At 42.9% G+C, this 16,157-nt stretch overlaps 1 protein-coding gene across 1 annotated transcript in view; it reads right to left on the minus strand.

The window, feature by feature from the left end:
* The window catches only part of iqck (IQ motif containing K), a 156,868-nt gene that overhangs the window by 44,351 nt on the left and 96,360 nt on the right, over positions 1-16,157 (minus strand). Inside the window, exon 7 of the mRNA XM_068056166.1 lies at positions 1,909-1,993. Coding sequence (XP_067912267.1) covers positions 1,909-1,993 — 85 coding nt within the window. The remainder of the gene's footprint in view (positions 1-1,908; positions 1,994-16,157) is intronic.

The following is a 16,157-nucleotide window of genomic DNA, read 5'->3' on the forward strand; positions in this document are numbered from 1 at the left end:
TCTTTTGCGCTACCTTCATGCAAAAAGTAAATAATTGTTGATGTTTTGCATATACTTAAATTTAATTTGTTTTCAGAATGATTTTGCCTTTGTGTAAGTGCGTAGCCTTTCTGAAGCTTTGTATATTCCCTTTACTTTTTTTAACTTGTACAGTCAATACAGATGTTAAAAACTAAGCTTTAAACATAAATAGAAAGTGAAGACCTTGGACTAATTTTTGCCTGAATGCAAGTGTGTGACCTTCATGTACCTTTGTTATTTAATAGCATGAATTTCAAGGTGAAAGCTTTACAGCTCTAGGAGGCCAGACCTTTACTATTAAGAGCCTACCTTGTTATTTTACTTGCCAACTGTCGACAAAATAATGGTGAACCAGGTTTCTACCCAGTTTTAATGGTATCGAGCTAAAAGCACAATTTTTTCTTTTTATTAAAGAAAAAAGGAATTTAAAAGAAATCATTCTAAGCACATGAAATAGTAATCTATCTCACTTTTACATGCACCCTACAAACACCCATTTCTCCAGGTAAAGTAAAAATTACTTCTAAGAGTGCTTGCTTACATAAATTGTGGAGTTTTAGTTTAGGTTCCCTTGCATTGATCTTATTTACCCCAATTTTTGCCTCAGTTTAGCCATGGTGTCAGTCTTTAATTTGGCAGGAAATCCTGAGAGAATTCCCCAGTATTTATCCAATCCAAATGCTCCTGACATATGAAGCGTCAATCGTCCAATGATTAAACATGGTAAAATCTATGCCAAAGAATGCTGATGATCAGGTGCCCAGATGTTACCTGGTTCCCAAGTACCTTTCACCACATACCTTGAAGTCCACTTCGGGTATTCATCACTGTGTGTAACTTGCCAAAACCAGTCCAAAATTTGCCTAACCTCAGATTAAATCTGTCACATTGCCTTGCTTTAATTTGAAGTAGTTCTCCAAATATACTTCTTATCATAAAAGATTGATAGGTTTATAGATTTATTTTGAGATTGTCCCCAAGTCATCTCTATTCAAAGCTGCAAAAGTTCAAGTTTCTCCTCATCATCCTTATAAGTTAGGACTAATTCAGTCTAATAGCTCCTCTCTGCATCAAAACAGGGCCCAACCGTATCCTTTACATTTCTGTATCCAAACTGAGTGCAGAACTCAAATTGTGCTGCGACGACAGCTCTGAACAATTTAGTATGTCATCCTAAGGTTCCGAACTGCATTGATCCATCTATATTGTCCATCATTCCACTTGCTTTGTAGATAGCAGATTCAGACACTATGAAGCAGCAAAGTGGCAAGCCTAGTAGCAATACAATATCTTTATCACCTTTTATGAATCATTTTTCAAGTAATTTTAATTACACTGATAGACACTAAACACCAATATAACAATTATAGATTATATGGAATTTTAATTTTAGCCACAATTTAAAAAATGACAACGCTGCGCACACCCTGCAATGGAATTAGTTACCACAAAAGTATTCTATAGACAGTATTTAAAGGGACATTCAGAAAGAAAGGAGAAAGAACTTGCATTTATACAATGCCCTCCATGACCTCAGGACATCCCAAAAGGCTTTCCAGCTAATTAAATACTTTTAAAATTGTAGTCAGTGTTATATTGTAGGAAATGCGGCAGCCACTTTGCGCACAGCACGTTCCAAAAACAGCCTTGAGATAATGACCAGATAATAGATTGTAGTGATGTTGATCAAGTGACAAATATAGGCCAGGAGATGGGCACTTCAATGTAGAAATACAAATGGTCCATCTCTACATAATATTAAATTACCTAAAGGTGAAAGTAAGTGCAATGCATGTAACCCAAAGTGTGAGGAAATTGAGCAAAACACATCCACATTTTAAATCTCAAGAGGTTAATGATTAAACAATACAAAGAAAAGGATAGTACCTGGTAACCTCTCCAGAAAGACTGAATTATAAGTGCAGCTTCATCTTCTGACAGCAAGAGAGACAGAGGAATTGGTGGTCTAGGGCTGAAAGAAAAACAATATGAATCTGCATTTATTTATAAAATATTAATAATTTGCTTTCCGCTTTATTTTATGCAATCTTTCCCTAACAAGGAAATAACAAATTCAAGGAGAACAGGATAAAGAAAACTGGGGAGAAACAAAATATCGATACAGAATTTAACCTAAGATGGGCGGCGCAGTGGTGCAGTGGTTAGCACCGCAGCCTCACAGCTCCAGCGACCCGGGTTCAGTTCTGGGTACTGCCTGTGTGGAGTTTGCAAGTTCTCCCTGTGACCGCGTGGGTTTCCGCCGGGTGCTCCGGTTTCCTCCCACCACCAAAGACTTGCAGGTTGATAGGTAAATTGGCCATTGTAAATTGCCCATAGTGTAGGTAGCAGAATGGTAGGGAATATGGGATTAATGTAGGATTAGTATAAATGGGTGGTTGATGGTCAGCACAGATTTGGTGGGCCGAAGGGCCTGTTTCAGTGCTGTATGACTCGACTCTATGATTCAGTTGCATCTGGACTGATTAAATAGGAATTACAGATAGTAGAAATTAATTATTGTTCTAAGAGTCTATCAAATTTTTGTAACTCTTCATTTATGAAGTTTTGAAGTAAAGTCAGCAGGACAAGACAAGAAACCAATATAATCTTGTACAATGAACAAAGTAAACAACAATCACATGATAAAGGCTTTGATGGGTCCATAAGCTAACACACTTCATTTTCCTCACTGGAGCAAAAAAAAGGAAATTGCTATGTAGAGGCACTTTACCAGGCCACATTGATTAGCAAACATGGTACATTTGATCAGAAGCATTTTGGGAGCAGTTCAGCAGAAAAAATAGCCCACTTTTCCCTTCATTTGACCTCAGTAGAGTTTATAATGGCAGAAAATAAAAACAACAAAGAAGGAACTCTTCAAAAGGATGAGGCCCATAAACCATCCAATCGAACGGGAGATGGGGGAGGGAAGAAAGGAATTAAATTAATGTTCCCTCTTATCCCCTTCTTAGGAAGTCTCTCTGTCGAGTGCCGAAGACCCATCTACATTACACAAGGTCTGCAGTTTCCATGCACATTAGTCTAAGCCAGATAGCGCAGTCATTTTTTAATGCTAAGACAATTTTAATTTTCAAATAATTTGATTTAAGCAGTATATACCAGTATGCTAGACCTCCTACTCTATCCTCATTTCTGTAAAACCACAGTGATGCTATGTTCCTCAACATACCTTGCACACTGCTGCTAAACAGCAGCTGTATACTTCCAAACTGGTACATCTTTTCCACCATCTTACTGATTAGACTGAGCTTTTAAAAAAGTAAGCACATAGAAAAATATCAAGGCCACTCATTTTCAGTTTTCACAAAATACTGGGAAAATCCATGAACGTCATGAACGAAAAACAAAATTTGACTTATTCATCGTCTATAAATCAGTGGCCCTGGTAATACATTGTGTGTCACATAGTACAACACCCCTGTTCCAAAACAGCACATCTTCCAATTCATTACAAGCAATTCTGCGAGGTCTGGTATTATATGGTTGTCAGATAGTATAGATTTTAGTGGAGACATTCAGCACAAGATCTCCAAATAGCTCTCTTATTTCCTAGACTTCAAAATGACTTGCTTATTTGATTAACCATAGAAAGATTACAGCACAGAAGGTCGTCATTCAGCCCGTTGTGTCCGCGCCGGCCAAAATAACTAGCCGCCCAATCTAATCCCATCTTCCAGCACCTGGTCCATAGCCTTGCCGGTTACAGCACTTCAGGTGCATGTCCAGGTACCTTTTCAAAGAATTGAGGGTTTCTGTCTCCACCACCATTCCTGGCAGTGAATTCCAAACACCCACCTCCCTCTGGGTGAAAAAGTTTTTCCTCATGTCCCCTCTAATCCTTCTACCAATCACCTTAAATCTGTGCCCCCTGATAATTGACCTCTCCGCTAGGGGAAACAGGTCCTTCCTGTTTACACTATCTTTCTCTTTTTTTGGCCTCCTTGTCTCAAGAGACAATGGGTAAGCACCTAGAGGTAGTCAGTGGTTTGTGGAGCAGTGCCTGGAGTGGCTATAAAGGCCACTTCTAGAGTGACAGACTCTGCCAAAGGCATTGCAGATAAAATTCGTTGTCGGGGCTGTTACACAATTGGCTCTCTCCTTGCACATCTGTCTTTTGTACTGCCAACAGCAGGAAACAGAGTCTTCGACTCGCCACTCTTTAGCGTCACCTTTATGACTGTCCACCAGCTCTGGCGATCACTGGCAACTGATTCCCACGACTTGTGGTCAACATCACAGGACTTCATGTCGTGTGCGCAGACGTCTTTAAAGCGGACGGCCGGTGGGTCTGATACCGGTGACGAGCTCGCTGTACAATGCATCCTTGGGGATCGTGCCATCTTCCATGCGGCTCACATGGCCAAGCCATCTCAAGTGCTGCTGGCTCAGTAGGGTGTATATGCTGGGGATGTTGGCTGCCTCGAGGACTTCTGCGTTGGAGATACAGTCCTGTCACCTGATGCCAAGGATTCTCCGGAGGCAGCGAAGATGGAATGAGTTGAGACGTCGCTCTTGGCTGACATACGTTGTCCAGGCCTCGCTGCCGTAGAGCAAGGTACTGAGGACACAGGCTTGAAACCATTGGACTTTTGTGTTCTGTGTCAGTGCGCCAATTTCCCACACCCTCTTGGCCAGTCTGGACATAGCAGTGGATGCCTTTCCCATACATTTGTTAATTTCTGCATCGAGAGACAGGTTACTGATGATAGTTGAGCCTAGGTAGGTGAACTCTTGAACCACTTCCAGAGTGTGGTCACCAATATTGATGGATGGAGCATTTCTGACGTCCTGTCCCATGATGTTCGTTTTCCTGATGCTGATGGTTAGGCCAAATTTGTTGCAGGCAGCCGCAATCCTGTCAATGAGTCTCTGCAGACACTCTTCTGTGTGGGTGTTAGTGCAGCATCATCAGCAAAGAAGAGTTCCCTGATGAGGACTTTCCATACTTTGGTCTTCGTCCTAAGAAGGGCAAGGTTGAACAACCTGCCATCTGATCTTGTGTGGAGGAAAATTCCTTCTTCTGAAGACTTGAACGCATGTGACAGCAGCAGGGAGAAGAAGATCCCAAACAGTGTAGGTGCAAGAACACAGCCCTGTTTCACGCCACTCAGGATAGGAAAGGGGTCTGATGAGGCACCGCTATGCTGAATTGTGCCTTTCATATTGTCATGGAATGAGGTGATGATACTTAGTAGCTTTGGTGGACATCCGATCTTTGCTAGTAGTCTGAAGAGACCACGTCGGCTGATGAGGTCAAAGGCTTCGATGAGATCTATGAAAGCAACATAGAGGGGCATCTGTCTACTCTATCTAGGCCCCTCATAATTTTGTACACCTCAATTAAGTTACGCCTCAGCTTCTCTGTTCTAAGGAAAACAACCCTAGCCTATCAAATCTTTCCTCATAGCTGCAAATTTCGAGCCCTGGCAACATTCTTGTAAATCTCCTCTGTACTCTCTCCAGAGCAATTATATCCTTTCTCTAATGTGGTGACCAGAACTGTACGCAATACTCCAACTGTGGCCTAACCAGCGTTTTATACAGTTCCAGCATTACATCCCTGCTTTTGAATTCTATACCTCAGCCAATAAAGGAAAGCATTCCATATGCCTTCTTCACCACTCTATCTACCTGTCCTGCCACATTGACACAAAACTCATCATTTACGGCTTAAATAGGACACAATGACCTTCTGGAGTAACTTAAAATAAAAATCCTTGTGACCTATAATACTTTGCATAACATACAAGAGCTCAATTATAAGTCTATGTTGCAGTCAAAAGGAATTTCTCCCCCTGGGGAGTTGTATGACTGCACCAGTCAGATTTAATCATCAAAATGGCCAAGGCCAATCTCCCCAAAATCAACTAAAACAACAAATCCAACAGCTGTCCCAAAAATTGCTAGCAATCCTAAAAGGTGATGAAAATGAAGCTGCAGAATGTACGTGCATCTTGAACTGCTCTTCTCTTAATTGGTTGTAAATTCAAGATTTTAGTTATTAAGAAAATTCACTTTAGCAATTATGACATACATTTGCTCAAACCTTTCCAAGTTAGACGACACTCACTAGAGTCACTGAAATAAAATCATGGTTAGTAAGGACTTTAGTGTTAAGATCAGCTGGCCGACCTGAATAAGATTGGCAGTGACACAGAAAGTGTGATCTGCAGCTGGAGATAACAGAAATTCCCACTTTCCCACAGGTTATGGCTCGTAGCAAGGGTACATAATAAAGGGGTAGTTGGCAACTCAACAATGCTCCTTTAGATAGGTTATTTGGATGACAAACTATATACTAATGATGACCACTGAAGATTGAGACCTACATTTAGACAAGAAATCCATTTAAAATCCCTCACCCACCTCAAAATCCCCACTTAACAAGTTTTATTCTGCTTATGTAAATAGAGTAGCATAAGTTGTTTAACAGTAAGTAAATTATGAATGGAATGAAGGAAGCAGCATGCATTGCTAAAGGAGTACCTGCCAATGTTAAATTCTGTCTCATCAAGGTAATTCAGTTCAGCAATCACATTGATTAGATATGTATATAATATTGTAGCACAAAAGAAAACAATATGGATAACCAGTCCACTTCTGATTATGTTACTTCTACAACGGTTTATCCAGGGTTATGATATGTTATGGAGTAACACTGCATGTCCTCCAGGGCAATATCAGGATCCAACTTAATGCCTCAGATAATGTGCATCAGTCCTGCAGTTTATATTTAGCCTACTCATTTGAGTACAGCTCCTTGGATCTAAAACCATGTTCTGGTAAGTACAAGATGAGCTGATAATTTTACACTGTCCGTACATACTGTCACACACATTGGAAGTGCGATGTTACGACATTCATGGGATAACTCTGAAGAGTTATGAAAAAAACAGACTTTGTCTTTTTAAAAAATGAACTTTTATTTTAAAAAGTGAACAATGGTCCAAAATGGCTACCGACGAAAATAGGGGATTAGCCTTTTGTGTATTCAAACAGTCTGATGAAAGACAAAGGACAAATCTTCAAAACCAAAAGATGTTAATGAAACCCATCTACACCTTCCTAAAAACATTCCAGAATTGAATGTCTTCTTCCAAAACAAAGGATGTGTGAAGTAACCATGGGCCATTGTGTGATCGCGGTGAGAAAGAATCCAGAGTGACTCCTAACAGGAAGTGAGAGGTACTTTAAAACAAAGACAGCCATAGAGAGCGAGAGCAACAGATTGACCCAGAAGATGAAGCTACTTGAAACAGCTGGCATTCCAGCAAGCCAGAAAGCACCTGCCCTGCTGAAAAAAATCTGACATAGAGTTAGAGAGCTATACAGCACAAAAACAGGCCCGTCAGCCCATTGTGTCTGTGCTGGCCATCAAGCACCTAACTATTCTAGTCCCATTTTCCAGCACTTGGCCCATAGCCTTGTATGCTATGGCGTTTCAAGTGCTCATCTAAATACTTCTTAAATGTTGTGAGGGTTCCTGCCTCCACCACCCCTTCAGGCAGTGTATTCCAGATTCCAACCACCCTCTGGGTGAAAACATTTTTCCTCAAATCCCCTCTAAACCTCCTGCCCCTTACTTTAAATCTATGTCCCCTGGTTATTGACCCTTCTGCTAAGGGAAAAAGTCTCTTCCCATCTCTGCCCCTCATAATTTTGTATACCTCAATCATGTCCCCCCTAATCCTCCTCTGTTCTAAGGAAAACAACCCCAGCCTTTTCAGTCTCTCTTCATAGCTGAAATGCTCCAACCCAGGCAACATCCTGGTGAGTCTCCTCTGCACCCTCTCCAGTGCAATCACATCCTTCCTACAGTGTGGTGACCAGAACTGTACACAGTACTCCAGCTGTGGCCTAACTAGCATTTTATACAGCTCCATCATAACCTCCCTGCTCTTATATTCTACGCCTCGGCTAATAAAGGCAAGTATCCCATATGCCTTCCTAACCACCTTATCTACCTGTGCTGCTGCCTTCAGTGATCTATGGACAAGTATACCAAGGCCCCTCTGACCTTCTGTACTTCCTAGGGTCCTACCATCCATTGTATATTCCCTTGCCTTGTTATTCCTCCCAAAATGCATCACCTCATACTTCTCAGGATTAAATTCCATTTGTCACAGCTCCGCCCATCTTACCAGCCCATCTATATCGTCCTGTAATCTAAGGCTTTCCTCCGCACTATTTACGACACCACCAATTTTCATGTCATCTGCAAACTTACTGATCATACCTCCTATATTCATGTCTAAATCTAATGTACACTACAAACAGCAAGGGTCCCAGCACCGATCCCTGTGGTACACCACTGGTCACAGGCTTCCAATCATAAAAACAACCCTCAACCATTACCCTCTGTTTCCTGCCACGAAGCCAACTTTGGATCCAATTTGCCAAATTGCCCTGGATCCCATGGGCTCTTACTTTCTTAACCAATCTCCCATGAGGGATCTTATCAAAAGCCTTAGTGAAGTCCAGGTAGCCTACATCAACTGCCTTACCCTCATCTACACATCTAGTCACCTCCTCGAAAAATTCAATCAAGTTAGTTAGACACGATCTCCCCCTGACAAAGCTGTGCTGACTATCCCTGATTATTCCCTGCCTCTCCAAGTGGAGATTAATCCTGTCCCTCAGAATTTTTTCCAATAGTTTCCCAACCACCGGTGTTCGACTTACCAGACTGTAATTACCTGGTCTATCCTTCTTGAGTAATGGTACCACATTCGCTGTCCTCCAGTCCTCTGGCACCTCTCCCATGGCCAGAGAGGATCTGAAAATTTGTTAGAGCCCCTACTATCACCTCCCTTTCCTCACATAACAGCCTGGGATACATCTCATCTGGGCCTGGGAATTTATCCACTTTTAAGCCAGCTAAAATATCTAATACTTCCTCCCTTTCAATGTTAATATGTTCAAGTATATTGCAATGCCCCTCCCTGATCTCTACACCTACACTGTCGTTCTCCACAGTGAAAACAGATGAAAAATAATCATTTAAAACCTCACCCATGTCCTCCGGATCCACACACAGAATGCCACTTTGGTCCCTAATGGGCCCTACTCTTTCCCTGGTTATCCTCTTGCCCTTAATATACATAAAACGCCTTAGGATTTTCCTTTATCTTGCCCACCAATGTTTTTTCATGTCTCCTCTTCGCTCTCCTAATTACTTTTTTTTTAAGTATCCCCCTACACTTTCTATACTCTAATGCTTCCGCTGTTTTCAGCGCTCCGAATCTGCCATAAGCCTCCTTTTTTTTCCTGATCCAATCCTCTATATCCCTTGACATCCAGGGTTCCCTGGACTTGATGGTCCTACCCTTCACCTTAACGGGTACATGTTGGCTCTGAACCCTCACTATTTCCTCTTTGAATGACTCCCACTGGCCTGATGTAGACTTTCCTACAAGTAGCTGCTCCCAGTCCACTTTGGCCAGATCCTGTTTTATCAAATTGAAATCGGCCTTCCCCCAATTCAGTACCTTTATTTCTGGCCCACCTTTGTCCTTTTCCATAACTACCTTAAATCTTAGAGTTATGGTCACTAACCCCGAAATGCTCCCCCACTGATACTTCTACCACTTGTCCAGCTTCATTCCCTAGGATTAAGTCCAGTACTACCCCTTCTCCTGTAGGACTTTCTACGTACTGGCTCAAAAAGCGCTCCTGTATGCATTTTAAGAATTCCGCCCCCTTTAAGCCTTTTGCACTAAGACTATCCCAGTTGATATTGGGGAAGTTGAAATCCCCTACTATTATGACCCTATTATTTTTAAACCTTTCTGAGATTTGCCTACATATCTGTTCCTCTATCTCTCCCTGACTGTTTGGAGGCCTGTAGTACACGCCCAGTCAAGTGATTGCCCCCCTTTTGTTCTTAAGTTCTACCCTTATGGCCTCATTTGAGGAACCTTCTATGATATCATCCCTCCTTACTGCAGTAATTGACTCCTTGATCAACAGTGCAATACCACCTCCTCTTTTATCCCCTCCCCTATCATGCCCTGGAATATTGAGTTGCCAATCCTGCCCCTCCCTCAGCCATGTCTCTGTAATAGCAATAATATCATAATCCCATGTGCTAATCAATGCCCTCAATTCATCTGCCTTATTAGTAAGGCTCCTTGCATTGAAGTAAATGAAATCCAGCCTTACATTTTTCACTTGTGCCTTAACAGGTCTATATTTGCTCTGCCTTCCAGACTGACTCAGTCTCTCTTCTATATTTGGCTGTGCCTCACCCTCTACTGTACCTCCACTCTGTATCCCATCCCCCTGCCAAATTAGTTTAAAAACCCCCCAACAGCACTAGCAAACCTCCCAGCAAGGATGTTGGTCCCGTTCCGGTTCAGGTGCAACCCGTCCAACTTGTACAGGTCCCACCTTTGCCAGAAACAGACCCAGTGATCCAGGAAACTAAAGCCCTCCCTCCTGCACTATCTCCTCAGCCACGCATTCATCTGCTCTATCCTCCTATCTCTATACTCACTAGCACGTGGCACAAGGAGTTAACCAGATATTACAACCTTTGAGGTCCTGTTTTTTAATCTGCGACCTAGCTCCCTAAATTCTTGTTGCAGGACCTCATCCCTCTTTCTACCTATGTCATTGGTACCAATGTGTATCACGACCTCTGACTGCTCACCCTCCCCTTTCAGAATGTCCTACAGTCGCTCCGTGACATCCTTGACCCTAGCATCAGGGAGGCAACATACCATCCTGGAGTCTCATTTGCAGTCACAGAAACGCCTATCAGCACCCCTTACAATAGAATCCCCTATCACTATAGCTCTTCCACCCCTTTTCCTCCCCTGCTGTGCAGCAGAGCCCTCCGTGGTGCCATGAACTTGGCTGTTGCTGCTTTCCCCTGGGAGGTCATCCCCCCCCCCCAACAGTATCCAAAGCGGTATATCTTTTTGAGAGGGGGATGGCCACAGGGGACTCCTGCACTACCTGCCTGCGCCTACTACTCCGCCTGGTGGTCACCCATCCCTTTTCTGTCTGTGCAGCCATTACCTGCGGTGTGACCACCTCGCTAAACATGCTTTCAACGATGTTCTCAACATCACAGATGCTCCACATTGAATCCACCCGCAGCTCCAGCTCTGTAACGTGGGTAGCCAGTAGCTACAGATGGATACACTTCCTGCACACATGGTCATCAGGGATACTGGAAGCACCCCTGATTTCCCACACAGCGCAGGAGGAGCATATTACGGGGCTGAGCTCTCCTGCCATGACTTACCCTTTGATTAATTAGTTACTCCCTTAATTTAAAAAGCTAATTACTCTAGGGGCCTTGTTCTACCCACTACAATCTAAAGTCCTTAATAAGTTACACTGTATTAAAAAAAACACTTTAGTAGTACTCACCTTATCACTAGAGTTTTTCAACAACAACAAAAATTCCCCTTTCTTTAAGCTAGTTACATGCACTAACAGCTGCTACTCACCCAACCAATCACCTTGCAGGTTTCCCGTGATGTTACTAAGTTTTTTTTCCAAGTCTCAGCGCGCACCGAGAGAGAGCAGGTCCGCCAGCCGCCGCCGCTCCTGTCTTCAGGAGAGTGTGGGCCTCGAGCCCCACACTCTCCTTTACAGCTCCCGCTCCGGATCAGCTTCTGCCCAGGTCCACCAGCCTCCGCCGCTCCTGTCTTCAGGTAAGTGAGGGCCTCAAGCCTCGTGCTCTCTTTTACAGCTCCCACTCCAGATCAGCTTCCACCCAGGTCCGGCAGCCGCCACCGCTCCTGTCTTCAGTTAAGTACATCTTACATAATACAACAGAAAGAGCTGGAAGTGACCCACCATCTTCAACAGAACGTTCAATCAAGAGAGAAATCTAAAATCATCTCAGGCCTGCAACTATCTTGAGTCTTAAGAGAATTCAACAGGTTTATAGTAACCCTTCTCCTCCACAAGAACACAACTACCTCTTTCCCTTCTCTAACTGTTCCTTCTTGTGTGTATGTGTGTGCGTGTGAGTGAGCAAATGCAAGTGAATGAGGTTGCGATAAGTTCGGGATAAGGCATCTTGATCAATAAACAATTGACTTTCTGTATTTTAAAACCTACAAGAAAACCTGACACTGTCTATTTGAAAAATAAAACCCCAAGGGGCTAAACTCTTAATGCAAATACACTTGCTGCGGTCAGGTGGAGAGTTGAACAGTGGGAACCACCTACATCACACCACGTGACCGTAACAATGCATTCATTTTACTTTTGCTAAACTTGAACCTCATATACATATACAGACACACACACACACAATAAGGAAACATGTAGCAATGGACTTTCAAAAAGTTGTCTGAGAGTGTGAAACTCCCCTTTCCCACACCCCCTGTCTGGAAAATGGCTCATTTTCTGTTGCAATATTTTGAAACATTTGGACACAAACAATGTGCTGTGTCCATCTGCAATTTTCTTTGTTGTGTCCACGGTTTGTCCTACCCTGTTCCTCTCATCATATTTCCATTATCCCTTCACGCTAATGACCTGACTTGGACTTCTAGGATAGAGGAATGCCATCTAGCATAAATAACAATGGATGATGCCAGTACTACAGGCTAGGCCTTGATTAATGTGTATGCAGCTCTTTATTGGCCATTTTAATCATACAAAACCATTAACATTGGGAGGACTAATATTAAAAAGACTATATACCATAAATGGCACAATTTTGAAAAGTGTAGCTGAGCAGAGAGATTTTGGTGTCCATATTCATAAATCTTTAAAAGGTTGCACAGCAAATTGAAAAGTGTATGGGTTACTTGGATTTATAAATAGAAGCATAGAATATAAAAGCAAAGAGGTTATTCTAGAACTTTATAAATCACCGGATAGGCCTCAGCTGGAGTATTGTGGACAATTCTAGACACCACACTTCAGGAAAGATGTAAAGGCCTTAGAAAGGGTACTGAGAAGGTTTATCAGGATGTTAACAGGGATGAGGCGCTTCAGTTATGGGAAAGTTAGGTCACCTCTTAACCTTTTCAAATCCTAACAGAGGCTTTTAAGATGACGAGAGCTTTTGATAGCATCGATACAGAAAAATTATTCCCTCTAGCAAGTGGGCCAACAACCAGAGGTCTTAGATTTAAAATTGTTGGCAAAAGATCTAGAGGGGAAATGAGGAGAATTATTTTCAGTAAGAGTTGTCGGGATCTGATGGTGGAAGCTGCTTCCATAAATAATTTTAAAAGGAAGTTGGACGAGTACTTGAACATGAGGAATAAAAGCAAGGGTGTGAGAGTAAGCACGACTGCACTTTCAAAAAGCCAGCACAGGCATGACCTGCCCAATGGCCTCTTTCTGTGATGTAAGTGTCAATGATTCCATGCACATAGTATGATATAAAAAGCACTTTTTATGGCTGATAGATACTAGAATGTGTCATGAACGTAAGATAAATGTGGGCCAGTTTTGCAGTCAGTGCTGAATGTGCAGCACCAACTGTTCGTTACACTTGCACTTGTCTATAGACTTTCTATGAGCACTGGAAGTTCCTGACACCGACCATCTGAAAAGGACTTCGCACTCTAAAAATCATCTGGAATCTGTGTGAACAGGTCAAGCAATTGTGTATCTCCTTAATCAATTGAAGAATCGTGAAATGAATAGTATAGAGTCTGAACCAAGAAGTATCAATTAGAATATTGAATGCAATGTTTAATCAGATACAGAAAGTGAAATAAAGAGAGGAAAAGATTGAATTGAGAGAAATATATTAATTACTTTTTTGAAATCTCCAATAATTAAAATCTGAAAAAATGGTACTCCAGACTTGTAAAAATTGATTTTCCGTGCCAGTGAGGTTGTTTGGCAGTAATTGATAATTATCACATCATTAAAAGGGTACTTACACTGGAATGGGCAAGTTCTAACATTTTTGGCAAGTTTAGTTTGTATATAACAGCAACATCACAGCATTCAATGTATTTGAATGGTGAATCTCTCTATGAGATACCACTACCATGCAGCTTCTGGAAGAGAGGGCAATCTTGAACAGAAACTTCCTGATTTCTATGTTTAACTGCACATGTGCAGTCACCAGAGGTTGGTGTCCGATATACATGTTAATAACAATGAGTGCTGTCAGTCTCAGCATTATTTCTAGCTCAAAATTCAGCACAATAAAATTCAGTGGAGTATCTAAAAATAAATGACCTAGTGAAGTCCACAGTACTCATTCACTCTGCTCAAAAGTTACATAGACCGGGATTTTATGGGTCCCCCTAACGGGGAAGGAAGCGGGGGAGAACAGAGTATTGCGATGGGTGATGGGGGGGGGGGGGGGGGGCGGTGCGGAGGCAGCGGGGCAGAGGGCCTGTCACCTCCCTGTCGCTAAGCGATCTTCCCAGGTGTGGGATAGGCTGATGAAGGCCTTCTAGCCCAGAGGTCAATTGAAGCCCTTAAGTGGTCTATTAATGGCCAATTAAAGGCCTGATCCCACCACCGCTGGAATCCGGGGCCTTGCGGACTGGTCCTAGCAATCCTGCCTTACCTACCTCTTGTCTGGGGTTCCAGCAAGAGTCCTGGGTCCGAGCCTCTGCAGTACTGACAGTGGCCACCACTCCCGGTGGTGCTGCCGATACTGCTGAGCCGCCAGCCCTTTGATTGTCGGGCAGCTCATCCCCGTCCCTTTAAAGACATGGATCCCGGCTCATGAATCTTTAATTGAAAAACACCAGAGCATCGCTCCAGGGGGCTGTGAAAATGCAGAGGCAGGATTCCCACCGCCTTTTCGGCCAGGGACCAGGAGCCCCGCCTCCAACACAAAATCCAGCCCATATTCTTTCCTAAGTGGTTTATTTTTCATTAAAGCACCAATTTCCATATTGCATTTAATACTACTTCCAATTTTCCTTATGCAACAGGCAGAACCGAATGCTTGTTAACTGTTTTGGTCATTTATCAGAGAATGGTTGACAGCAAAACAATCAAATGTAAAAAGATATGATTGCCAATCTAACCAGGAAAAAGAGGGAGAATGTTTTTCCGCTTAAGTAATAATGAAACAATTTTCCAAATTAAAATGCTTCTTAATTGTATTTGAATGCCTTCATCATTTATTAAAAAAACTTAATTCAAGATAGGCCCATAAGGAGATTTGGCAGAATTCCCATGTTGTGTGTAGATAATGGTCAGTAACTAAATGGCAGGCATAGTCTGTGGTCACTGAGCTGTACTTGCATCACATAATATAGTATTAAACAACTAACTTAGTAGTAAATCACAAGGCTTGGCATGAGATCACAGCATCTGCAGATATAACTATTAATGAAACAGTTTATTTAGCAATTATTGGATAAGGGGAATATTTAAAAGGCTTCTTCTGTAAGAAGAGCAACTACAAGCATTAGAAAAAACATAGAAAAATACAGCACAGAACAGGCCCTTCGGCCCACGATGTTGTGCCGATTACTGCCTTCTGGCCCTCCCTCTGTTGGAGGTGCTGCATCATGCCACGGGGGTCCAAAAAGACAGGGTGTGAGACCCCTGCCAAATGATCAGTGGGCCTCCACAGTGCTGTCTTTGCAGAGAAGTTGCCTTGGCAGCTCTTCCTTTGCTACTCCTCTCGGCTGTCTTGCTGGTAGCCCTCAGTGCCCACCCTTGCTGAGAGTCAACCCTCTCACCCGATTGTAGGCCACTTGTGCAGATCACTCAATAGTATGGCCATCTGTGCAGATCTACAGTGACATGCCCACCTGGTAATGCCACCTGGCAACATACCCACCTGGTAATGCCACCCGGCAACTTGCCCACCTGGTAATGCTACCTGCCAACACACGCACTTGGTAATGCCACTCAGCAACACACCCACCCGATAATGCCACCTGGCAACACGCCCACCCGTGCACAGCACTGCAGGCTGACAATAGCCTTTGCTCCCTGCTCTTCCCCTATCCAGTGCTGTATATGGCTGCCTTCCCATCACGGCACTGAGGTCTTGCCTCGGTGCCGCCAACTTTCAATGGCCGGGAATCCAAAGGCACATGAGGGCCGCCCGTCTTCCACTTAATTCTAAGCCCCCTATTGAATAGCTTTCAATTGCATGCAAATGTATTATCAGTATCTGTTCGGCAATTGAATTTACATGCCCATCGTGT

The sequence above is a fragment of the Heterodontus francisci genome, chromosome 24 (assembly GCF_036365525.1).
Source record: "Heterodontus francisci isolate sHetFra1 chromosome 24, sHetFra1.hap1, whole genome shotgun sequence".
NCBI lineage: Eukaryota > Metazoa > Chordata > Chondrichthyes > Heterodontiformes > Heterodontidae > Heterodontus > Heterodontus francisci.